At 37.3% G+C, this 27,824-nt stretch overlaps 1 protein-coding gene across 7 annotated transcripts in view; it reads left to right on the top strand.

The window, feature by feature from the left end:
• The window catches only part of LOC143163499 (uncharacterized), a 259,356-nt gene that overhangs the window by 99,479 nt on the left and 132,053 nt on the right, over positions 1–27,824 (top strand). Inside the window, exon 6 of one of the 7 annotated variants that reach the window (XM_076344950.1) lies at positions 18,911–18,968. The exons of the other annotated variants lie outside the window; for them this stretch is intronic. Within the exon in view, the coding sequence (XP_076201065.1) occupies positions 18,911–18,914 (4 nt within the window). The 3' untranslated portion in view covers positions 18,915–18,968. Of the gene's footprint in view, positions 1–18,910; positions 18,969–27,824 lie in introns of those variants that run through there. 7 annotated transcript variants of the gene reach the window in all.

Here is a 27,824-nt window from a genome sequence, read left to right as displayed (position 1 = left end):
TTTTGTGTCTTAAGGTATATTAATTAATGTCTTACTCCAGGATTGTATCAGTGTAGTATCAGACAATTAGGAAATATCAGGCAGAGGAAATGTCCTTTGTGACGTTGGCACAATATGGCTCATTAACCATTATTCTTCAATCCTTTAGAAGGTTTGGTGGGCTAGTTTTGGACTTTGGCATACTCCAAGATTTCATTTTACTGCACATCTTACTGGAGCAGCATAATTTTTTATTTCATATTTTAGAACTGTCCTATATTTGTTCATTTTCTCTGACTCTGTAGCCTGATCTTCCAAAAATGTGCAGCTAGGCTAAATTTTTGCACATTGTGAGTAGTTCATTTAGTATGCTTGCACTCTGCTGACTTTACATGGTGGAAGATTTGGCTAAACAAGTATGTAACTGTGGATGCATAGAGGAGAACTTTCTTAAGCATTCCAGCATCTTAATTTTATTTACATTTTCTGCTAACGGTGGATTTATAAAATTTAATAATGAATAAAATGAATTTAAGAGCCTTCATTAATTTTACTTTTCTTCTTGTACAGGTGGTCTTGCAAGAAACAATGCAATAACTCAGCAGAGCTGAGGGACTGAAAGAGATTATAGTTCTGAAACCATAGTTCTGAATTGCCTTTGCAATTAAGCTTCTTGACTTACTTAGTTTTCAGTTCTGTTAAAATTTAAAAGATTACAGCAAACTGCCTGAAGCATGATGACTGGCCTATCATTGCAATTTACAAAGAACCCCCTTAAATGTTGGTTTGGAGAATAAAACTATTTTCTTCATAAAACAATATTACTGCATCAGTATTTTCAAATGACATATCAGCTATTCACGATGCCTACAGCAGAATTGAAGTAAGTTATATATAAACATCACAATGGAGGCTCTGTAAACTCTATGGGGCAATATTTTGCAGCTATACTGTCAACACATCAGTTTAGGTAATAGAGGATCTATGAACGAACATTTGTTTTCTAGTGATCTGGATATAAGTGATGAAGAACCATGACCAGAATGAGTTCAAACTTGGGGTCCTACCCCCTAGGTGAGTCCCCTAATGTCCGTACTACAGCATCTGAATCACACTCTTCTTTCTGTCTGGTCCAATGAATATTGTCGTGGTTTAACCTCAGTCGGCAACTGAGCACCACCCAGCTGCTCGCTCACTCCCCCCACCCGGTGGGATGGGGGAGAGAATTGGAAGAGCACAAGTGAGAAAAACTCGTGGGTTGAGATAAAAACAGTTTAATAATTGAAATAAAATGATAATAATAATAATAATATGATAATAATAATAATACACAAAGCAAGTGATGCACAGTACAATTGCTCACCACCCACCGACCGATGCCCAGACAGTCCCCGAGCAGCGGCCCCCCCCGGCCAGCTTTCCCCAGTTTATGTACTGAGCATGACGTCACATGGTATGGAATGTCCCTTTGGCCAGTTTGGGTCAGCTGTCCTGGCTGTGCCCCCTCCCAGCTTCTTGTGCACCTCCAGCCTTCTCAGTCGGTAGAGCATGGAAAACTAAAAAGTCCTTGGCTAGTGTAAGCATTACCTAGCAACAACTAAAACATGGGTGGGTTATCAACTTTGTTCTCATCCTAAAGCCAAAACACAGCACTGTACCAGCTACTAGGAAGGAAATTAACTCTATCCCTGCCGAAACCAGGACAATATTTAACCAGTTGCATTGAACAACTTTACATGGAGAACATTTAAGTAAAATCACCTTGGTAGAATTACTTTCTGCAGAAATGAACAACATTAATTTGATTTTTTTTTCCACTCTAAATTAGACAGAGAAGAAATTTTAATTCAGGTCTCAACATACATGTCTTACAGTACCTCCTAAATTAGAAAACTGAGGTACTGTTTTTCATCTCAGGTTTTATGAACCTATAGTTCTTTATTTACGTTTAGCAATGAACAAAGCAAACATTTTTATTGGAAAAAGATAAACAAGTGTCTAATCTACCTAAATCAATAATTAATTGATTTTTACCTGATTGTCAAATCAGTTCTCTGCACAGTGTGATTCCAAAATATGTCCAGTGTGTTCATGCACAGTCTATATCATCCATGGCTGCTTGTGTAAGGAGGATAGTAGTAACTGGCCACTTCATTGTTCAGAAGGCTGAGGAAGTTGCCATAACAGTCAATGAGTGTTGATTTGAACAGGGGTTGGTGCAAAAACCCCAAAGCACAAACATTGTTGACTTGCAACATCTCACTGATGATATGGATTTATTACTGCCTTTGAGGATTGGTCACTGATTAGACTGATGTGGGATTATAAATGGGATTGATATATTTCACAATTTATGAGAATATTACTAATCTAATTAGTTCCTTGAACTTCTGTCCTTTAGTAAGGATGTTAAAGCTACACTTGTTAGTGTTTCAGTATTCTTGTTAAAACAAAATTAATGAATTTTTCATAATAAATGGAAGAATTTTTCAAATTTTAAATATCAAATTTACATATCAGTATTCTGCTTAATAAGAGTTACCATAAACATTTCCTTGCTTGTGCAAAACAGACAGGAAGACAGCAGCTGTTGCAGGAAAACACTGCTCAGTTCATGCAGCTTAAATTGAATCTTGATCAAAGTGGTTTATTGATTTATCAATGACATGTAATTAACCAGCAACCAGTGAACTATATATTCAGGTTCAATATCAGCAATACCGCAGATAACTGAAAATATGAGGTACTTACAGGCTATTAATAAACAGTACAAATTTCTAAGCAACCTTGTAAACTAATACCAAATAGTGCTAACCACCCCCTGCCTCCCTCCATCATTGGCGGGGTGGGCTACTAGCACCCCCACTCTCCAGAGTGAGTGCCTTCCCTGGCTTGCACACCCCAGCTCTTGGAGAGGTGGGTGCTCCTGCACTATGTTCCCCACCAATGACCCCCCACAGGCGCACCTGGGCATGGGTCCCTGCTTGCTGCCCCTGCTGTGTCACTCCCCTAGCTGGGTGCCGGCTGCTGCCAGTGTCCCACGGGAAGGCTGCTCAACCTGGCCCTGCGGGGTGACTGTGAGTGGTGCTGCATCACTCCTCCAGTTTCCGCTCCAAGGTCTCTTCCCACTGTTACAAATTTTCATACTTCATGCTTCTTTTGAAGCTGACTCCTTTGTTTCAAAAGTCTCCTTGAAGTTCCACAGTTACAGTTTCATTCAGCTGACGGTTCTTTAGTTTGGTCGATATTGGAGAAATGACCTCTCAGACAGTTTGGGGTGTTCCATTTGTGTACTCTGCTCACATGTTTCTGCCCTAACAGCTGGTCTTATCAGGGCTGTACAAGCTAAATTTGGGCCATGCAAGCACTCCCATGATCAATTAATGTATAAATTGAGGCAAAACACTCGTGTGTGTAGAACAAGGATAAACTGTCACCATTGGAGCAATGTGGCAGAATCGATTTATCTGTTTTAGTAAGCATTGACTGAAAGGCCATCAAGTATGAAAGCAGTGATGTGCAAATTAAAAAAGATTATTACCTGCAAAAGAATGGTCAGGATCAAGAAATCTCCTAAAATACCAGCTGATCAAAACAAATGTGATTTGACAGAGTCACTTATCATGTACTTGAAGTGATTATGGCTCCTATTGATTATAATGAAAGAAAAATGGAAGATTTACTACATTATTTGTGTGAGAAATTATCTTGACCTTATGAAGTGGAAACAAGCTTTGTCATTGCATAAACAGTGAGTAACCACTCTAGGCTGTCATCTTTGTTTCTTTTCATTCCCAGTCTTTAATATTTTCAAGCAATTGTTCTAATACAAAATTGTTTTTTTAAAAACAATCAAGATTTTTGTGTAGATCTTTTTTAGTCAGGGAAATACCTTATTAATTAAGTACCAGACAATAAGAAAGGATCAGCTTATGTTTGAATACAGATTTTAGGGAAAAAAGCCAAATTTTCATTCTTCATTATACTGACAGAACTAGAACTGGACTACAGTATTTGACAAAACATATTGGCATTAGAAAAGTTCAATTTGTGGATTTTTTCCACATGTGTACATTTTAGTTTCTATAAAAATTTTGGTGGAATTGGAACCTCATGTCAAGGATGAAATTTCTTGTAAAAATATTTGAGACACACCCATGTCAGTGTTGCCTGTTGGTCAGATAAGTGCCAAACCCAAGACCTTATTCTGCTTTATTCAATGCAATGACCATCATACACTGTCCACAGCTGTCCAGTTTTATTGGCTATGTGTAAACATCCCATACACATTGCGTTTACTTTGTAGTGGTTTAGTGCTGCAGAGACTGGAGGAAAAAAAATCAAACCAGCCTTTGGAAGGATCAGATACAGCCAGCTCAGGGGGAGTGGGAAGGAGAGCAGGTTCACGGCCAGTAACCCCTCCCCACCACTTGGCACTGTATGTGCTCTGCACTGCTAATGGAGGGATTTCTTCCATGTTACATCCACCTAGCCCTTGTGAAAACTGCAACTGACTGTATGTCCACATACACATCTCAGGAAATTAAGTATTAATAGCTGACATGAACCTGATGCCGCTTCTTTCTATATGTAGGGGCAGGGATTGTTTATTGTATTGTTGTTTGTAAGAATTAAAATTAGAAACAGCATTGCAAATGAATAAAAATAACAGGTCCTTTCAACTGCTTTGGAGGTATACTTCTGGAAACAAGGCTTACATGAATAATTGAGATACTGATTTAATAACTACTGTAATGTGTTGAAAAGCAGAGGAATTTGGGAAAAGGGGAAAAATGTTTTCTTAATGTCGCTTCTTTGAAACATGAAAAACTAGATATAATATAGATATAACTATAATAATAGTTATTAGAAGAATTAGAAATGCTAGGAGTATGCTTTTCTTAACCTACAAAACCTTTTTTTTCTTGTAAAGAGAAAAACCCCTTTCCTATTTTTAAAGGAATAATTATTATTGCTTATTTTTAAAAGGTTAGTCGACTCAAATAAGAATCTGCATTCTGCTGATGTAATTAAGTCAGAACAACACAGCCCAATGTTTGAAATTTTGTTTTAGCTTTAAGGGAACTATTTCATTATTCCTGAAAAGGAGAAAGTTGCTATTTTGTTTCTTATGTAACTTTATTTAAATATATACAGATATTATCCTTTTGAGTTTTCCAAATTTTATGATCAAGAAAGCTTTGCTTTGGATAGGAGGTGATTTGAATCCCCTTTGCTCTCATTCATTTCCATCCTTACTTTTGTGTCTGTATTCTAAATAATGCAATGGCTAATGCAATTCCTAAATGTGGTGTGTTGGCCTTGGCTAACAGACGAACTCCCACCCAGCTGCTCGCTCACTTCCCCCATTTGAAGCTAACTGTGAGTGGCACACAGCAGCCCCTGACCTCCTCCAACAGAGACCGCCCCTGCAGCCTCCATATTACCAAACCTTAACATCCTACACCCAATACCTTCTAAAGTTATGAGCAAATTTTGTACCTGATTCTGCACAATACCTATTGATATACAGGAAGAATAATCAAGTACTCTGGATGAACATGTTGAGTAAGATGTTTATGATAAATCAGTGCAAATACAGAAAAAAAATTACTGTCAGACACAATTCGTTGTGCCAAATTGCACACTATGTATTTTGCTTGTAGTTTTTTTGTATTTTCATGCAGGGCAATAGCTGGAAAGAATTTCAAGGCAGCAGAAACTTCAGGCTAGGCTAGTCTATTATTGCGCCTTATTCCAAGAAAATTAACAAAATCCAACAGTATCCTTTATCTCTTAAGTTCAGACATCATTAATTATCCTTTTTATCGGTGACACTGACAAGTAAATCTCAGGCTAGACTTTAGTACTCACTTGAAAAAAGTCCTGATTGTGTTCCTACCTGTGTATTCTCTTCCCTCTTTCACACTTTTAACAGGGTACATTTGACTATTCCGCTACATTTGTGGTAATGAAATTTACAGGGTGACTGTGTACTTTTTCCATTTTAGTAGGCTGAGATGTTAGAAGATGACACAAAAGATATAGAGCATGTACATACTAAGTCATGTTTTCAGAGCAGTGAAAATGGAACATACATGAAGCTATAAACGAACTGTTTGCCCTGACTCCTAATTTTTGGAGGGAGATTCTTCAAAAGTACAAATTGACTTTCAGGCAGGATATGTTTCCAGTTTTCAACGTATCTCGGAAATGTTCCTTCTAAAAGATTGCTTGAACTAGCTAAAAGTCTGCAAATAAACAGCAGGAACAAAACTATCTAGGTAGCTTTCTCTCTCACTCGTAAAAGTGAAATAAAGGCTGGACTGTGCTACCTTCAACTGGTGGGAGCTACTGTATTTCAGGGAGTTAATGAAAGACTCAGAAGGAGGGGGAAGGAAAGCAAGGCCTGGACATAGCTGCCTCCTCATATTGGATAACTGCTTTGGTACTAAGCTACAGTCTGACTTCTCCCACTTTTATGGACCTTAGATCCCTGTCTGCCAGGGCGCAGGCTGGCTCTCTTAAAACCTGTCCTGTCTCAGACTATGACCCATGCTGTGTCTCCTCTTCCACAGGGGTGGAAATGGTAGAGCTGTGACAAGGTAACTGGCCATTGTCACCTCACTGTGAAATCACAGTGAAGGTCATATGTCTGCAGTCTTCTCTGTGATATAGCTGATGTCAACACTTCTCACCGCTGGTTTATCTCATTTAAAACTGCAGTGCCTGGCCTCCCTGAGGACTTGCAGCGAGGTAGCTAGTGCATATATTATAGTATAATCTCACTTTTTTTTGACAGCAGAGACAAAGCTTGGAAAGTATCTATTTAAGAGAGTAGAAGATATTTGAACTTCTGTCCTTTCTATGAGTTTTTATTAAAGTAGAGAATCATTCATTCTGTAGCCAATGGTAAAGGCTGCCAGGAAGTTACTTTTCAACTAGTGGGCAAACTCTCTCTTGCAGTGAATCTGGCTCTGTAATGAGAAATTATTCTAGCTGTATAGCTTGCTGTTTCTGTTACAAAAATATTTTCAGGCAAGAATCTTTTTTTCTTCAGAATGAATCTCTTCTTGCTGGTTTATGCTCAACTGAAATCATAAACCACTGAGATGCATCACAATTGTTAGCTAAGAAGAATAATTATGGTATCGTTCTTTCAAACTTTGGCAAGGGACAAAAATTTTAAGTTGTGAATTTGAGCAGAATTGCTTCCAAGCAGATTTTTTTTGAGTGCCCCATGAAGCATGAACTACTCTTTTGTGCTGCTCATCGGGGGATATGCCAATAGACTAATATTCACCGGGAACCAATAACAGAAAAAGATTCCAGTCGTGAATATTTGTTCATTCTTGTTGACTTAGCAAAACTGACAGTCATGTCACATTTTATCATGTCACATCAGGCTGTGTCACGAGACAAAGTAAAACATCATAAAACCAGTTCAAAACAACATGTCATGTACAGCAACAAATGTAAGGAGACATTGTTTGGTTATGAATGGGGGGTAAAAGGCACCGCTATCTCCAAATTTTCGTCTGTAAGAAATGCCTTACTCCCAACATTTGAATCATATTGAAAGTTGTATGACTTTCTGCTACTATATTTTACCTTTTTACTTATTCTTTGTGTTTCTCCATATTAAGTTGTATTAATTTTATGATATAATACAATTTAGCCCAAACTTATGAATATTTACTCAGAGCAGTAAGTGACACTGTTCACATTGATATAGCTCAATACCACAAAAAACTGCTTTGTTAGAGGGATGTTTTCAAAGGAATAGGTGGATGTTAGGTAACTAGTTTGCTCTGATTCCCAGGGGGAATTATAGGCCTCATTGCACATTTACACTTCGGTATATTCTTTTTTTGGAAATATTAGTTACATCCCCAAATCATAAATTTAAACTTTTTAAGCCTTTAATTTCTATTCAGAAAAGAACAGAAGCATATACTTCAAGGATGTGCTTACGTCTCATTTGCTTTACTGTTGCTTGAGACTGCTTAATCGGCCTGCTGAACCGATGACCTCTTTATGAACTGTTTTTGTACTAATACTACAAACATGCAGATGACTATTATGTTAGATAAATGGCACAATATGGTGTCTTAAAGATAGGTTCCTATCGCTTATGGTAGTTTGAGGCCATATAGATCCTTGGGATTAGCACTAATATACATGGTTCTGCAGAATTACAGCTAGAGTTTATGAGGATTAGCTTTTTATAAACGATGTGCTTTTCCTCCTTCCAGATACCACAGTATGTCCTATGAAAGTAGGTACCTATTTTAAAGGGTACCTTTGGACTGTGTTCAATCCCATAATTCTAGGCTAAAGGAAATTTTTATTTTCTTAAAAAGACAATAATAGTTGAGAAAACAGATCTTGCTAATCTTTATTTTTCAATAATTTCCAAGTACTTTTTCAGCATAAATATTTCAGGTACTATTCTTTCAATTGACTTAAATGAAAGGTGAGATTTGGCAGATGATAGCTAGTTTTAATGTTTAAATATTTGTTTAAAATGTGGACTTGCTGTTCAATTCTGTGATGCTTTTATACTGGTTGTATATCCTGGGAGTGTTCCTCTCATTGTTTCACTCTGTGATATGAAACAACAACCCCCCATAACTTCAAAAACCATGTAAGAACTGTATCCCTCTGTTGGTAGTGATGCATCTTTTCTCCAAAATGAATGCCCAGTCTTTTGTGAGTATTTGAAAATATTTTTGGTTGAAGGTTATTATTCAGTATTTCTAGGTCATAGTTTCCTATAATGAAAAGGGAGTGGAGGAGGCCTTGAGACTATTTCCAGAAAAAATTGCCTTCAAGCAACATCTACCAAATGTTGAACATTTGTTCTATACGTAATTAGTAGGAGGGAGGAGGAGAAGGAAAGCGACATTTTTCTCTGAGTGCGGATTACTTACAGACATTCTGTTTCCTAATACCAGGATCTTGTGGTAGCTCTTTTTTTCCATTACCCCACAGCTATTCATTAGGTGATGTGCCAATGTCTGTCACAATTTCTCCTGTGGGACAATAGTGTCTTAATATTTTAGCAACAGCACAGCGATGTAATTATCTGTAAATAACTTCGCATGTATTTCATCCATGTGGAAGCTATCCAATCAGTCAAATAAAAAAAACTCCCAACATTTCCTATCAAAGTTTGAGCCTTCTGCAATATGCTTTTTGTCATCTTTGGATTCTCAGAATCATTCATTAGGTATTTTCTTCCACAAATATTTGGAACATCAAAACCATCTAACATTGCTGGGGACAAGTTCAAACATGACGTGAATGAGTATCTCCTGAGAAATTTGTGATGTTGCACCTGTATACCTCATAACCGAATGTTGTGGGTCTTGTTAATATATATTTTCTATATTCAGGAAGAACATATGCAACTATTAATTAAAAGTTTTTAAAGATAAGACTATTAATTATGTTGGTTATATCTTTTCTTCTCTCTGATCAAGCAATCATTCAAAAATTAATTTTCATCAGCTTCTTCAGTTTCTTGTTATTTTCTTTCCTTAGCGCTTTACCATGAGAGTTTCTTAAAATGAGAATGAGAAAAAGAATTAAAACATTCTTCACCACACGGACATTCAGAAGGAGAAGGATTTAGTTCAGCTGACACAGACTTCCATGGGGTTCAAAAGAGCTGGATCAGATCTGTGCTGAATGTTAGTGCTAGCTTATTCACGTTTGTTATGTCTGCCATCTGCTTGTGGTTTACCTAACTTCTAAAATATTCTGCCTGAAAATAAGTGAGTGCACGTGAGTAATCCCAAGGAATATAAAGGCATTATTCCTGTTTGGGAAGACTGGCATGCACATAGCTCTTTCTAGGACCAAGGTTAGAAAAACCCTTTGAATCTAGGCCTTGTCTTCTTATATGCAAAGAGTTTACCATTCTCTGGACTATATATATACATGTATATGTATAAATGACATGTTGGATTCATGTTTGACAAAGTTTGACATGATAAGTTTCCAATATGTACTATTTTTAGTTAGAGGAGGAGCTGGTTTCAGCTGTCTTGAATGGGACCACAAGTTTCACTCAAGCTTGTGAAAGACTGCATCGTTACCTGAGTATATGTGTGTATGGGACAATTTATGCATAATCTCACTTTACACTGCAGCCTCAAAGGTCTCCCTGTGATTTTGCAGTCAGAATAATATGAAGAACAGTCTCTGCAGTCCTCAGAGCGAAAATTTGTCTGTGTGCGCATGGCTATAACAAGGACAGTCATTACCTAGAGCTGACATAAGACATGAAAATATATGCTTAGGAGGGATATACTTGACACAGCATAAGTTCTGGCTACCTTTGCCTGGAGATAAATGATTAAAGAGATATCAGCATGTTTAAATGTATGAGTTCCACTCGCATCAAATTAAGTGGGAACAATAAACATGAAAATATTTGTCTACAATCTGCATTTTGTGTTTGCGCTCTGTCAAAAATGTAAAGTATTTGAAATCAAGTTTTCTTGTTAGTAATATGTGACCACTATTACTAATTATTGAAGGAGTTTCCTCTGCTTTGGTATTCTTATAAAAAAAAAAAAATCGATGTACTTTCAGCAACCAAATCGAAGATATATTGAACTGTCTGAAATGTATTGTGTAACACTTTTCTGAGTGTAAAACATTGAAAGATAGAGGGCCAAACCCTGAGTTTTTTTAATAGAATGTAATCTTAAAATGGAGTCTCACTAATTAGAACCCATCTGACTCTCAAATGTCATCTCCTAAAGAGCTGATGGAGCAGCAGCAGTAAGAATTCACCAAGATATGAATGTGGTACTGCAGACCACACTGGAGACTTGAAGCCATAGCTTTTGTGCAGGGTATTTTTTGACATGTTTGAATAATATTTGTGAATAATATATGAGATAATTTTTCCCAGTGAATCATCAAATGCATTATTGAGGAACACATATTATTCAATCCACTTTTTAGAAGTTCAAATAATATTATGTAAATACATTAATCTAGATTTTTTTTCCTTTCGTCCATGTTTTTTCCCTTAGCTAAGACAGCTCCTACTAAATTTTGTTTTAACAAAGGAAGGATTCAGTTCAATTTGTTCTTATTATACTGTTATTATGCATTCCTAATATACACATAGGAAATCACTGTAGTGTAGTTAGTGTGCTGTAAATTCACACCTGAGCTTAACTTACAGTAATGTAACTGAGGAAAAAGCCTAGTAAGTACATATGTTTGTTTCACAGAGGTTTTAAATTTAAACCATGGATATTCTTTCTAGTTCTGTTGGCTGCTCAAAATAGCTGGTTTTCACTAGACATATGCTTTAGTTTAACTGTCAAGTTAGATATGATTGGAATGGAAAGCTGACTATGGAGTTAACTAGGCTAGATCTATTAATCTTTTTTCTTATTATTTTATTATATCAACTCACAATATATACTAGCAGGTAGTCTCCAATAAAAAATTAATATGTTACTGAAGTATACAACCTTTAAAAATATGCATCTTGACCTGGGTGTATTATGGCTGTATAGATATATGACTTATCATGTAGATTTAATAAGGAACTTAGACTATTTGTAGTTTTTGTAACTCAGGTAGCATCTCCTCCTGTCTATTAAGATGTATAAAGATTATAAGGATAGGAGACTGGAGAACATATGTGAGTATACTGACAAGTGCAGTTGAGCCCTGATAACTGATATGCCCCCGATAATCTAGTTTAGTCGACATCTTGGACAGTTTTGAATTTCCCCATTGCCAGCTGCATTGGTAAGGGGTTGCTAGCTAAATGATAATATGCAAATCATTTTTCCAGAGTTCAGCTGAAATAAATAATCTGTACTCTGGAGTACACTCTGTGAGGAATAAAGTCTTACTAAATCGTGGAATGGTGAAACTCTGATGCTTTCAGTATTGGGTAGGGAATGAATGACTAGTGGGGCCATGACATCATACAGCTATTTCTGCAATTGTGTTGTTCTTTTTTATATATATCTCCAACGAAAAACAATCCCCACCAATCCATTCAGTACACTGCAGAAATAATGAAGCCTAGTTCCAATCAATGGATGTCCAATGTCCTTAATTATCTTTCATTGCAACAATTCTGTCTCCTCTCTCTTCCCTCTACTACTGTCACTGTGGGAGTGGGAACATCCTAGAATAATGTGCCTACTTTTTTTTTTTTTAATATTGTCATAGATAAGTAAAGCTGTAGAATGAAATCAAACTACACAATTATAAAAAAGCAAGGAAACAAAAATTAAGTCATGTATAACTATCTACCTGGCTTCAAATAAGAAACATTGTCTTTGTGCTGTACATACATTCCAGGAACACCGTATTACAGTAACTGTATTATTCAGTGCATTTTGGATTCATGGAAGTGTTATAGCACATTTGGTGGAATCACTGTTCTATCTTTTTAAAAGTCAAAAGAATAGTGCGTTAATAGGATTACCGCAGTGAGAATTGAGCAGAGCTTCTAGTAGACAAAATACTTAGAGGCTTTACAGCCTCAGCCATTACCCTTGTTTCATACTTACCTGTTCATAAGTTCTCTGTGTCTGCTACCTAATCCAGGGCCCACTGAAGTCAATAGAAAATTGCCATGGACATTAATAAGAGAAGGACTTCCTTTATATTGAAAAGATTACATTTAATACAGAAAAAGCATTCAGCAATAGAGAAAGCAAGTTTCAATTGGAAAAGTAAACTGGGTTAACGTGCCTTTGAAAATCCCATTCTGAGCAAACAGTAACTGCAAAAAAAAATCTAAAAATTACTTATATAAATGATATTTATTGTGAATAAAATGTGTTATCAAAACCTGATTAAAATAGCAAGAGTAATAGAAATATAACATGAACCTGATCAGAACTAGGTATGTCTATACAGACGCAAGTGAAAAGGTATAGGCTCACTTTTTCTGTCTTTGCTTATTTACTTCAGTTTGTAAAGATAGGAGTGCAATTTCTGAGTATTTTAAATAAAGTGATGTCACTAAAGTTATAAAACAAAAAAAAACCTCAATAAAATAACTGAAAATGAAACAAGGTCTCTTGGGAACATGATCTAGGGGTAAAATAGTGCAGTAGAGGTGTCAGTCAAAGTAAGCAACCTTATTAAAAGCATAACTGTCTTGGTGAGAAGTATAGATAGAAAATGCAGTAAAAGATCTATGTGACTATATCAGATCACTTTTAGGACTTGGAAAAACAAAAAGAAATTACACAAGAATGGAAAAGGTCTGAACGTAAGGCAATAGAACAAGAATAATAGACCAATCAGATGGAATAAGTCACAAGAAGTAGTTTCAAGCAATAAAAATTAATAAGAAAATTTGTATAAATAAATTGAAAGAACAAAATACATTACTCATCAGAAAGGAGAGAAAATAGTGGATGACACAGTGAAGACAACTCTGGGCAACCTGTTCCAGTGTTTCACCACCCTCAGTGTAAAAAAAAAATCTTCCTTAGATCTAGTCTAAATCTACCCCCCTTTAGTTTAAAGCCATTCCCCCTTGTCCTGTCGCAACAGGCCCTGCTAAAAAGTTGCCGCCATCTTTTTTATAAGCCCCCTTTCAGTACTGATAGGCTGCAATAAGGTCTCCCCAGAGACTCCTCTTCTCTAGGCTGAACAACCCCAACTCTCAGCCTTTCTTCATAGCAGAGGTGTTCCATCCCCCTGATCATTTTTGTGGCCCTCTTCTGGACCTGCTCCAACAGGTCCGTGTCTTTCTTATGCTGAGGGCTCTAGAGCTGGACGCAGTACTCCAGGTGGGGTCTCAAATAATATATAATAGAAAAAGAGTAGGTTAAAATGTACGTAAGTCAGATGAAGGTAGAAGGTAAGGTGAAACCTTCCTTTCATCTGTGTTTTATAGAAGTCCACCTATGGTACTCAAAAATTACATGAAGCAATTTTGGAACCACAAGTGTTTTTCCATATGGATTCCAGAACTGGTGATATCTAAGAACTAGAGTAGGCCAAATAAATCACTTGTTTTTAAAGGTGGGTAAGTGTAGGATCTGAGGAACAACAGGTTACTTCTGACCTAGATGTCTGGGTCTTCCATGGAGACAAATGATTTGGCAGTTTATGAGACACTACCTTAGGGTGACTTTCAATAATGGGACTTTGGGTCAGGTTGATTCTGTGCTGACCACAAGTGGGAAAATAAAGACTTGATCTTTTTATATCTGGTGCTATGTCACAAGATGAGAAACATTACTTAGTAGATGAGCTGCCAAAATTTCCACCAGCAGTAGTTGCCTTTCAATATTTTGGTTTATTATCCCTTTTGACTATAACACATAGTAACTCTCCTAGGGAAATAATTTCCCTAGATGAACTCTTATTGGCTCTTCCCTCTTATGGCACTTGGTTTGTAATATCATAAAGAGTGCCATGATACAGAGACCTCTTGATGGGGAACATTTGTTAAAGATAATAGCTATATCTACAAACTGGAATAAACCTCTCAGTAGGACAACTGGATCTTAGTTTCAGGTTATGAACTGGGGAATAAAGGACTATTAGTCAGATAAATGTCCAGAGGATGAAAAGTCTGATTTATGGTCAGTGAAGAGCAAGATCAAATCTAGACAAATGAAGGAAGGAAGATGGCGAAATGCCTCTTTATCCTCTTTAATTTAATTTGATTCTTATTATTACATTCTCATACTGTACAATTCTCTGTCGTATCTGAATGACATCCATAAGCAGGGTAGTAACACACCTGTGTTACTTCATGCACTCCCTGAAAAAAGAACAAAGAAAAATATTTATGCTTTGGAATGTGCTTATTGTAGTATTTCTAGACATATGTGGTACCGGAGAAAAATTCTAATTGATTACAGTCATAAACTGGTACCTCAGAAGAATCATGGAAAGAACTGATGATTGAAAAACATATTGGGAGCATGATTTCTTGTGTACCCCCACTACCTCACACTATGCTTATAGACTGAAGACACAGATCTATTGTACTAATGCAATAAACTATGAATTAATGCAGTTTCCTCTTTACTGCAGTTATGTGTAGATCTTGTGACCAAATTTCAGAAAGAAATCTACCTTATAGTGGGTTCATTCTGGACACTGTATAGATATTAATTTTTAATAGGTGATAGTTGTGTCTCTTCATAATAATCATGATACACTAAGAAATTTCTTACTGTGACTGATAAAAGATTACAAAATATTTGTCATATGTGAAATGTTTTCTGATTTAGTTATGTTATGTTAAAATAATAAGAAAAAAACCCCAAATATCAATTCATTTCTTTGCTTATGCCACACTCATTGATGTGGTATCTGTGTGCACAAACAACTTGATGTCTCTTTTAATTATTTCATCCAGTTCTAGCTGACTCGTGTTTTATTTAACATTAATATGTGTGTGTGTGCCAATATTTCCCCACTCCATCTGCATTCTTTTACTCTTGTGTTTGGTTTTTTGTTTGGTAAATGTTTTATATGTATGTTCTTATCTTACCTTTTATGTTAAATCAGGTGGGAGTTTATAGCTGTATATTTTCCAGTGGTCAAAATTTGATCTTTAGGGAAAATGTATTCAAGAGAATTCTTTAGTGACAACAAAAACCCTAATTAAATGTGGAATTGTTATTATTTCTTTTTTCTACCGTAATGCTTTAGAGTAAAACTGAGTATCTACTTACACCCGCTTCTGGTATATAGTCAAAGTCAGTCACATGTTATGTACAGCAGCTAATATAAAATTAGGACTCAAATAGTACATACTTACATACTACAGGTAAAAAGACCTCTCAGGTTACTGTTCTTCGGTAGTTTAGCTGCCTTTAAACCCACAAAACCATTCTAGTAACCACAAATTATTTAAGAAATTCTTTTAGGACATTTAACTGACAAGCAGATGAAGTCTGTCAATGATTACAGTGAAAACCACTGGAAGTCTGTCAAATCAAGTATCCAATAAAAGAGCTATTTTACCTGTATACCTACACTGTACTGATTTTTGAATGTATACATATACAAAATAGAAAGCTTAAGGTAACTCAGCCTCTGTAGGAATCATTTTTCTGTTCATTACAAGCTCTCTGAGTTAAGTTGATTAGACCTCAAAGAAAGAGTAGAGATTTTTATGGTAATTTCTTTCCTGTGGTTATCAAAACTACTGTAAAGCAGTTTGCCCACACAATACAGAGTCTGAAAAAAATCTATTGTGAGCCAGATTAAACTGAGTTGTATAGAGGACTTAATGAATTATGGTGTTAAACTTGAGCTGTTTTCTGTTTTGTATTTTTACCTTTTTTTTTTTAGATTCAGCATATTAAATTCTCAGGAGGTCACCCTGTCAGTCTCAATTCTGTGGCCTGGATTTAGTTGAATCAATCCTAATTGAAATTCTGCACAGGTCTGGTATTCTGTGGAGATTGCAGATGAATGACAGTGCAGTGGCAGGAAAGATAAATATGCTGGCAAATGAGATCCAGGCTCTCCACAGAGGATGGAATAAATTACTTTACCAATACAGTGGAGGTAATATGCTGGAGAAAGAAAGTGAAATCGAAGCTAGTTTAATACAAGGTTTGTTAAAGAAAAAAAAGAAACCAACAACACAGTTAAGATTTACTTAAAATACAGACTTCTGGTATGTACTGCATTTAGGCCAATTCTTAATTTCTTTTGTATTGTGAATGATAATCACTGCATACACTTTAATTTCATTTATACAGACAGCAGCTTGCACAATTTGAATTCATGCAGCATTCTATGTGTAGCTCAAGGCCCAGTAGTAACTGTGGTATAGCATATTGATTAGTAATTTGATAAATATATAAAATGGCACACTGAGTTTAAGGTGCTTCATGCAAAATGTATTTAAATGACCTTGGCTAATTAGTGTGAATAGCTTTGAGGCACTGCTGCCTGAATGAAAGACATTTTTTGAGTCCAGAGATTTAAGCGGTTTCATGACTGGATGAGCAAAACTTAAACCAAGGGAAAAGAGCAAACATTAATTTTCATAGAAGTTAAGGTGAATTAGATGACCTGATAGAACTTTTTTCAATTTTCTTGCAGGTGTTGTACTGTTCCTCTCAACACACTGTCTGTTACTTCTTCCAGTCTAATTGCTAAATTTCTTAAATAACCAGGATTTCAGTACTTCCCTCAGAAGAATATATTAGAGTCTAATGGATCAGAAAGTATTTTCTAATATACATCCAAAATTATCCTTTTCTTAATGTCAGCTATTACTTCTTCAGGTAGTTACAGTCTGTTGTGCCACTTGAAATATTTCCTACAATATGTAGTTCCTCTTATTTTACCTTTTTTCCTTAGTAATCACTTAGCAAAATTATATGAATTTATCTCCTTTAACCTCCTCTGAGAAGTCAGTTTCTTCCATTACCTAACAATAGTATTTGCTTTTGTCTTTTCTTCAGCTAATTTGTGCATATTAGTGATATGTCATGGTGCTCCAGACTGGAGTACTAATCCGGGCTGAGATAAACCTTGCTATCCATAAACTCTGATATCCCTAGGAAATTTTCACTGACCATTTCCGATCTGGTGTCTCAATCTGTAGCTGAATTTGTTTTCCCTGGTCACACTTTAAACCTTTTATCACTAGTATTTTGTTCCCAATGAAATTGTTTTTAATCTTTAATTTCACTGGAAGTGCTAGCTTATGCTTCTCTGAGTTCAATCTTGCTTTATTTTCAGTCTATGTTATAAAAAGGGTGTTCAGAGATAATTCAGCATAGACCTAAGTGAGCATGACTCAGTGAAATCACTGGAGGCCACCTTGCTAATAAGAGGAGTACATCTTACCTAGGAAGTAGAAGAAAGATGTCTGGGATGGAAGCGAGAATGGTAACTCTGATTTGAACAAAGAGTCTCTTGTGAAGGAAATAAAATCTGCCTGACAGTTGGCTAGCGAATGTGTACAACCTTGTATTCCTCTAAACCAGACAGGCATTGCTGTAGATCAGTGTGGCACTTGTAGTATCTAGGGTAGCTGGGAAAGAAGAACTCTAAGAGGCGAAAAATGTTTCCAGCACAATTAGACAAAATATCATTAGTTTTTAATTCTGACTTTGGCTAAATCACGCTACTTTTACTCATGCTGATTAGTACTAGTTATCCCATTTAGGAAGACCTCAAGACCTGAGCTAGTCTTGGGGTTTTAGTTCTTGTGCAGTATCATTCTATTTCTGCTCTGGCATTTATGTGATAACTGGTTGAAATTATCAGCACAACCTGTATTTCAATTTTTTTTTCTCCAGAAATGATGAACTTCTAAAATGAATTAATAGACTATTTTGCTGGATGAGATAACTGTTGGAATATCTCACAGTAATAAGAAAAAAAGATTTTTCAATTGTAGCAAGGCTTTTTGATTAAATATTTTTTAATGGAAATATTCCGTACAAAACAAACTGAAGAAAATTTTTTTTAAGTGAAATCCTGCAATATTGTAACAACTGCTGTTCTTACTGACTTTGTCTTGTTTACTTTTTTAACCAATTCTAATATGTATTTTTAAAGTTTTACTACAGAATATAAAGGACAATGGGTACAATGTTAAATAATTTTTTTCCTTCTGCTCATCTTAGCTTGTTGGCTGGAAGTGACACCCTTGCTTCATCATCATTGTGCTCTGTTTTTTGTGTCTTACAGAAACATGTCCATTCATTGGTTTCCAGAAATTAAGTACTCAAATTTATGACAATAACATGCTAAAATTGCTGTGTTACTTTTCTGTTTCTTATTGGTTCCCTGTCCATAGCAGAAAATACATTTACTTCCCATCCAAAACAACCATGTGAGATTTGGATTCTTTGAGGAGGCTATTTTTTTACTGGGTAAGAAATGGATAGCATAGACAGATGAACCATCCTTAGTTTATTGTTTTTCACTACAGGTGAAACTGTTGAGTATAACAACTGCTTGGAAAGTCGTACTACCTTATCTATGATAATTCATAGGTGAGCATTTTTTAATATTCTATATTGGTCATATACTTTAAGTGTGAATACTGATAACCTTTCTCTAACATGTATGTGGAGACAGAATAAAAATTATGTGGGCTTAGGCAACCTTATAGCAATATAGTTACATCTGTGCTGTATGGTTTTTGTTTAAAAAAATTTTACAGGTGTTCTTGAACGCCTACATAACTACGTTACTTTCAGTGTAAAAAATGATCAAGAATGAAAGCATTAGTAAAGTTCACTTGGTTGGTGTGTTTTAATTTTCTACAGCTGGCATGCTTTGATCTTGTCTTAATTTTCAAGCAAACTTTTTCCAGTACCACCTTAGAGACACCTACTTGTGATATCCAAGTCTATTCACTAACTTTGCGCATGTTACTTACAATCTGTTTTTACTACCTCCTGCATAACACAGATGCTTGAAGAAATATCTTTCCTATTAGATGAATGGAACAAGTCAGAAGTAAGCTTTTCAATTAATTTAGTCATTACATTTCTATCACTTCAGTATTATGAAAACATATTTTGCTCTGTTTTCATATACACTGCTTCAGTTATGTTGTCATTGATTTTATTTTTAAATACTGGAAGGCTTTATGTTTTATATTTCATAATTTACTCTGAAAAAACTTCAAAGTCCCTTCATTGGAACCCCTATAAACTTATTTGCTATTAATGAAACTGATAAGTCCTTAAAATCAAATCTTAACAATTTAATTCTTCTTACAATAAAATATTAAACTACAGAATCCTGCTAAGTGTGTGTTTTAGAATAAATTTCTATTTAATTCATCATACTCATCTGAAAAGTTGCATTTCTTGCCATATTAAAATTTCCTGCAATTAGGAAGAGTTCCTGATTGCTTCTCATCTGTCCACTGGTAGAGGTGAGTGTGTTTGCAAATAGGCCATGATATTTATAGAAACAGTCATTATTTAAAAAAGAAAAAAAAATGTGAACATTATAGAAATTAAAAGAATAAAAGTATGCCTGTGGGAAAAGTATCTAAAAATGATCCTGTCCTAATTTTCAATTACAGTTTCTATATAAAAGTTTGGGGTTTTTGTCATGTATTGCTGGTTGAAATAAAGGAAAGCTTCCTGATAAAAATAAAAATACTGTACTTGAAAAGATACTGTGGTTTCATGGTAATTTTTTTCTGCAGTCCCTTATACTACCAATTCTCTGTTGGAGTAGCCCCTCTTTACCTAGTTTTATGTTTTCTATGATGTACTAGAAGTTTCTACATTGTTAGGGAATGGGACGTACAGATCTTGAACCAACAGATGACTGGGCTTGATTAGATATCTAAAACACAGTATAATAACACTGTTAACATAACACTGTTCTGGATTCTGATTCAACTTTCAGTGTCTTTCTTGAGAAAGGGGTTTACTTGTTAAAATTTCTATTGACTTTTTAAACAGAAAGAAAGCAGTTATTGTGAAAAAACAAGCCCCAAACCAAACGAATGTTCCATCAAGAAGGAGCTTCAATCAAAAAATTCCAGTGAGAAGATTTCAGCATACTGATGGGTTGTACACTGTAAACTAAATATGACTGTTCACTTATTTGAGTTTGCATTATGTAGTTTGTTCACATAATATCACACTTCACTTTTGATTGTATATCTGAGCATTTCATTATCAAGATGTGGACCTAAGGTATTCAATTCTCTTCTGAACATTTACCACAACAGTCATAGTATTCTCATTTTGTACAAATACTTTTGCTAATGACTGTTCATTTTCAGCAGAAATTGAATAGATAACACTGCAGATACTGCCAGTGCAAATGTATGGGTTTACAAAGGTAAATATTTGAGCTACTTCAGCAAAGTTTGCCCTGTTCAACCTGTCGGTTTTGCTTATTAGTAAGTGATACATGAGTTTAAAAAAAAAGATCTGAATTCTAAAATTATATTTAAGATATTTTAAAGTACTTGCTGGTACATAATGTGATTATTAAAATAAAACATAGAATCAGAGGACACAGACCCAATATTCATAGAATCATAGAATCACAGAATCATAGAATGGTTTGGGTTGGAAGGGACCTTTAAAGATCATCTAGTCCAACCCTCCCTGCTATGGGCAGGGACATCTTTCACTAGACCAGGTGAAATCCCCATCCAGCCTGACTTTGAACACTTCCAATGATGGGGCATCCACAGTTTCTCTGGGCAACCTGTCCCAGTGTCTCAACACCCTCATTGTAAAAAATTTCTTCCTTTTATCTAGCCTAACCCTACCCTCATCCAGTTTAAAACCATTACCCCTTGTTCTGTCACTACAGGCCTTGGTAAAAAGTCCCTCTCCATCTTTCTTATAAACCCCCAATATATTGAAAGGCTGCAATAAGGTCTCCCCAGAGCCTTCTCTTCTCCAGGCTGAACAACCCCAACTCTGAGCCTTTCTTCATAGGAGAAGTGTTCCAGCCCGCTGATCATTTTTGTGGCCCTCTTCTGGACCTGCTCCAACAGGTCCATGTCTTTCTTGTGCTGGAGGCTCCAGACTTGGATGCAGTACTCCAGGTGGAGTCTTACGAGAGGAGAGTAAAGGAGGACAATCACCTCCCTCAACCTGCCAGAGATGCTTCACAGACTAACCTTCATGGAGATGCTTCACAGACTAAGCATCATGGAGATGCTTCACAGCATAACCATAGTATGTGACATAAGAGTATGAGCCACTCAACCAGTGATAATAGGGAAGGTAGCCAAAACTTGCCCCCCACCCCAAAACTTCTGATTTCACAAAGCTCTGTATAGGGTCCATTTTTAACCTCCAGCTTTCCTCTAAACTCAAGCAGAATTTCCCCCTTTTGGTCTGTTCACCTAATTCCCTTTGCACTGTTTGTGATCCTATGTGATTAGCTATTTGTATATTTAGGACTCTAGTAATTCAGATTTGTGCTTTCTGGTGCTGACCTTAAATAGTTCGTCCTTTAATTTTTTTTTTTTTTAAATACATGAGACTTCATAAAGCAAACCATTATTGATAAGGAAGTAATATAGAAATGCACATAATACTAATAAAAATAATACTGTAGCTTACCTTTATATTAGTCTAAAGGGCACAGCAGTTTTTCTTAGCCCTAGATATATTTCCTTATACTTGTTGTGATGAACATAATGGTCCTGAGAAATTCTGTATTTATGAGGTTGTTTTAAGCAATATATATTTAAAGCTTAAGTGAAGATTTTTACCTTATTCACATTGCTTTGTACCAAAACTTAATAAAAAGATTCCTATATTTACAAATCATTCACTTTTGCCATTTTCAACTATTACTAATATATACCTCATCTTTAGTAGAAGCCATATGCTTGTACACACACTCTAGATTTTTTTCATGAAGTATCAGAAAGAACTTAAACAATAAAAAAGATATGTGCTCCAGACACATAGATTAGCTTACTAGTAGATGAAATAATACTATTCTATAAATAACTGCCCAAAAATGGGAAATTTGATGTTGCTTCTACTTAATTTGAAAGTGGTGCTATGAGAGAAGCCACAAATTTGCTGGGAAAGGATCTTTTCATTCATCTAACTATTGGTTCAAATGAAGTCAAGAAAATAAGATCATCTGTGTTTATGCTCAGAAAAAGTCAGCATTTGTCAATAATAAGAGATCAAAGAGGAATATTGCTATTTTGAGAAATGTAGCAAAATAGATGTTTCTGCTCTTCAGAAAGGAAAGCTGTTAATTTGGTAAATGTCAAGATATAGATCTCTTCAGAGACTGAGAAGGCAGTAAATGAGCTTCAGATTGGAAGGTTCAGCTTAATATCTCCACTACTAGTTAGAGGTTAATGATATGGAATGACCATACAAAATACTTACTGTTTTTACAAGTATTTTCTGCTAAAAGGAGAGTGCAAATATCTCATAGTATACTTTGGTTAGGCCAATCTTCACCAAAAGGCTGACTGCTGCATATATGAAAGAACTTGTGGAAATGCCTACTGGTTAGGTGCTACAAGATGAAAATGTATTGAGCAGCAACCAAGTTTGAATAGCACTTGTTATCAAAGTGGTACTGCTAGCATTTGTAACAATGTCCTGCAGAAGATCTGTTCACTTTTACTGAGAAGCAGGCTGGCCAAATAAGCTGCCTCTATTCTGGCATTTGTGCCATGTGGCAATGATGTGACCAACCTGTGAGCAGGCAGCACACCATCCCAACAGATGGGCATGAATGCAACTAGCCAAGGAGATTTTCATTCTATGTACAGCAGATGTACACGCCTATTAAAAGTGTCGCTCCCAGCTGCGAGAGTCAAAACAGCAGTTTGCTTTGACCCTCTTTTTGAGAGTTGGCAATATATGGCACCACTAACCCAGCTCTGAACTTGATTGATGTGGAGTATCATGAAATACTGGGAGGAGAGGGCAGGGACCTCAAGGTAGTCTCCTATACTGTCGTTATTTAATTCTTCAGGAATTTTAAATTTTTTTTGATAGACATTATGTCAATAGCACTTGACACAGAAGAAGCAATAGAGCTAAGAGCATGCCCTCTATGGCTAACTGTCTAATATGCAAGCTGTGCCCGCAGAGCCTGTAAAAGTTGGACTTGCAGCACAGCACTGACAAAAATATTTCCCTTCTGGGTGAAAATTAATTGCGGTCATTACTTTAAGCCCACAGAGGACAACAAAAGCAGGCTCTATCACTGTATAAGTAACGGAACATTTCAATCGCACTGTTAACCATATTCTTTTAACTAGAGTAATATACTAATACAAATACAAGCAGTTTTTCTCAGAATCATTTTTACTTAACCATAGGGACAATATACAGATTACTGGCTTTCAGATGGCAGCTTTTTGGGTACACCTAAATTTTAGCTATCTGGAAAACAAAACAGTTAAGAAACCTGTTTCAGATGATTTCAGATGCTCATACTCCAGCAAACCCACCCCTTTTTGACTGTTTTTATTTAACAGACTTACATTAGTGCTGTTGTGAAGTTGCTTTGAAAGAATTTTATGAGAAGTGGGATGAAATGAGACTATGTCTGAATTGTGATATTCTATACCAATAAACCTTTGTCTTTAAGCCTGGGGGGATAGTGTTTCAGGGAACAGGGCAGAGGGAAAATGTGTTATCATTTAGATGCAGCCTATAGTGTTGTCAGGACATAGAATCATAAAAGCATAGAATAGTTTGGGTTGGAAGGGACCTCTAAAGGTCATCTAGTCCAACACCCCTACCGTGGGCAGGGACATCTTCAACTAGATCAGGTTGCTCAGAGCCCCGTCCAACCTGACCTGGAATGTTTCCAGGGATGGGGCATCCACCACCTCTCTGGGCAACCTGTGCCAGTGCTTCATCACCCTCAGTGTAAAAAATTTCTTCCTTCTATCTAGTCTAAATCTACCTCCCTTTAGTTTAAAGCCATTCCCCCTTGTCCTGTCGCAACAGGCCCTGCTAAAGAGTTTGTGTTGTCACCCTCTATTCAGAACTTGTGGAAAAAAGGGAAACATTTCAATCCTTTCAAAATGCTGTATTACCCAGCTTAGAAACAAACAGTCTATAGAAATTTTGCTTCTAGCAGAGTTTTAGTTTCTGATCTCCAATTACTGCTGAATCAAAAATTTGTAACCTGGCTCAAACCTAGTACACATTTGTGAATCAGCACATAAAACATACACTGCATCTCTGGGAGGTGCTTGCTCCCTAGGATACCACCCACTGGGCTGCAGTGATCATACACTGGTGAAGTTTGCAGTCCTGAGGGATATGGGTCAGGCAAAGAATAAAGTCAGGACCCTGAATTTTAGGAAAGCAAAATTCCAGCTGTTCAAGGAGTTAGTGAATATGACCCCCTGGGAAACTGCCCTCAGGGACAAGGGAGCAGAACAGAGCTGGCAGATCTTTAAGGATGCTTTGCATAGAGTGCAAGAGCTCTTGATCCCCAGGTGTAAGAAATCGGGAAAGGAAGGCAAGAGACTGGCATGGATGAGTCTAGACCTGCTAGTCAAACTAAAGAGCAAGAAGGAAATGCACAGGCAGTGGAAGCAGGGACAGGTATCCTAGGAAGAGTATAGGGACGCTGCCTGGTTGTGTAGGGATGGGGTCAGGAAGGCCAAGGCGTGGCTGGAGCTGAACTTGGCAAGGGATGCAAAGAATAATAAGAAGGGCTTCTACAGGTATGTCAGCCAGAAAAGGAAGGTCAAAGAAAGCATACCCTGCCTGATGAGCAAGACTGGCATACTGGTAACAACGAACGAGAAGAAGGCTGAGGTGCTCAACATTTTTGCCTCAGTCTTCACTGGCAACCTCTCTTCCCACACCTCTCAAGTGGATGGACCGCAAGATGGGGACTGGGGGAGCAATTTCTCCCACTGTAAGAGAAGATCAGGTTTGTCCCCACCTGAGGAACCTGAACATACATAAGTCTATGGGACCTTACGAGATGCATCCCAGAGTCCTGAGGGAATTGGCTGATGTAGTTGCCAAGCCACTTTCCATGATATTTGAAAAGTCATGGCAGTCAGGTGAAGTGCCTGGTGACTGGAAAAGGGGAAACATTGCACCCATTTTTAAAAAGGGTAGAAAGGAGGACCCTGGGAACTACTGACCCATCAGCCTCACCTCTGTGCCTGGGAAGATCATGGAACAGATCCTCCTAGAAGCTCTGCTAAGGCACATGGAGGACAGGAAGGTGATTCAAGACAGCCAGCATGGCTTTACCAAGGGCAAGTCCTGCCTGACTAACCTAGTGGCCTTTTATGATGGAGTGACTACATCAGTGGACATGGGAAGGGCTACAGATGTTGTCTACCTGGACCTCTGTAAGGCCTTTGACACGGTCCCCCACAACATCCTTCTCTCTAAACTGGAGAGGTGTGGATTTGATGGGTGGACTGTCCAGTGGGTGAGGAATTGGTTAGATGGTCGCATCCAGAGGGTAGTGGTCAGCAGCTCAATGTCCAGATGGAGATTGGTGATGAGTGATGTCCCGCAGGGGTCCGTATTGGGACCGGTACTGTTTAATATCTTCATCAATGACATAGACAGTGGGATCGAGTGCACCCTCAGCAAGTTTGCAGGTGACACCAAGCTGAGGGGTGCGGTCAACACTCCAGAGGGACGGGATGCCATCCAGAGGGACCTGGACAAGTTCGAGAAGAGGGCCTGTGTGAACCTCATGAGGTTCAACAAGGCCAAGTGCAAGGTTCTGCACCTGGGTTGGGGCAACCCCCGGTATCAATACAGGCTGAGGGATGAAGGGATTGAGAGCAGCCCTGCCAAGAAGGTAGATGAAAAGCTGGACATGAGCCAGCAATGTGTGCTCGCAGCCCAGAAAGCCAATCGTATCCTGGGCTGCATCCAAAGCAGCGTGGCCAGCAGGTCAAGGGAGGTGATTCTGCCCCTCTCCTCTGCTCTGGTGAGACCCCACCTGGAGTACTGTGTCCAGCTCTGGAGCCCCCAGCACAAGAAAGACATGGACTTGTTGGAGTGGGTCCAGAGGAGGGTCACTAAAATGATCAGGAGGATGGAACAGCTCTCCTATGAAGAAAGGCTGAGAGAGTTGGGGTTGTTCAGCCTAGAGAAGAGAAGTCTCTGGGGAGACCTTATTGGAGCCTATCAGTACTTAAAGGGGGCTTATAAGACAGATGGCGGCAAACTCTTTAGCAGGGCTTGTTGCGACAGGACAAGGGGGAATGGCTTTAAACTAAAAGAGAGTAGATTTAGACTAGATAGAAGGAAGAAATTGTTTACGCTAAGGGTGGTGAAACCCTGGAAGAGGTTGCCCAGAGAGGTGGTGGATGCCCCATCCCTGGAAACATTCCAGGTCAGGTTGGACGGGGCTCTGAGCAGCCTGATCTAGTTGAAGATGTCCCTGCTCATTGCAGGGGATTTGGACTATATAACCTTTAGGGGTCCCTTCCAACCCAAACTATTGTATGATTCTATGATAATCCGTTAAGAGTTACAGCTTTTAAAGCTGATAATAGCTACTGTCCCCACACAGTCTTTGCATAACCCATCTTGTATTGTGTCAAACCTTTAGAGAAATTTGCTGGTAACAAAGCTAAAACAGATTTACTTGTATGAAAGTGATGAGGGTTTGGGACATAATAATAAATTCACCTTTTCATTTTTAAATGGTCTTTAAAGCCTACATTTACAACATTTTCCCCTCTTCCATACTGATTAAGTTCAGTTCTTAGATCTTGACTGCATATGATCTGACAGAAAACTCTCTGTAGTGAAGCCCCTCTACGCAGCCTAAAAACCCAATCTATGCAGCACAAAAATAGAAAATGTCTTTATCTGCTGCATCCTATTTCTTGATGTTTCTGATCCTTTTCAGAATTGTTAGACTTTTACTCTGCATAGAAACAGATGCGTAGCTAATTTCAACTAAAATCCATGTCTTCTCTTTATTATGTCTTCCTATTTGGGGGCTGGGGAGGTAAAGAAGTCAAATGCTTGCCCACATATTAATGAGTTATGAAGCTCTAGATATAATTACTTGTTCCAGATCCATTTCTGCACATGTATTATTCTCTCCCCCCCCCCCCCCCCCCCAGTGTGTTATTTTCCTTGACTGCTTGTGTTGGTTTGCCTTTTTGTTTTCCAGTCAAATACTCTTAAAGTAGACATTTTAGTTCCTTATTTTAGGGGATTATGGTACGCAAAGTTTTCTTATAGATACCAATGATTTACACTGCAGCTGTTGAAACAATGGGGATGCAAACTGAGATTTTTGTTGTAAAAAATAATCCATGGCCTGAAAAGCTTATGAACTAAATATTTGAGACATACCAAGAGTAGGATGAAGGAAATATTTTGTCAATTTTAAGGAGGAGTAATGAAATAAGA

This window comes from Aptenodytes patagonicus, chromosome 7 (genome assembly GCF_965638725.1).
Source record: "Aptenodytes patagonicus chromosome 7, bAptPat1.pri.cur, whole genome shotgun sequence".
NCBI classification, from domain to species: Eukaryota; Metazoa; Chordata; class Aves; order Sphenisciformes; family Spheniscidae; genus Aptenodytes; species Aptenodytes patagonicus.
This window is presented reverse-complemented; position numbering and strand designations above follow the sequence as displayed.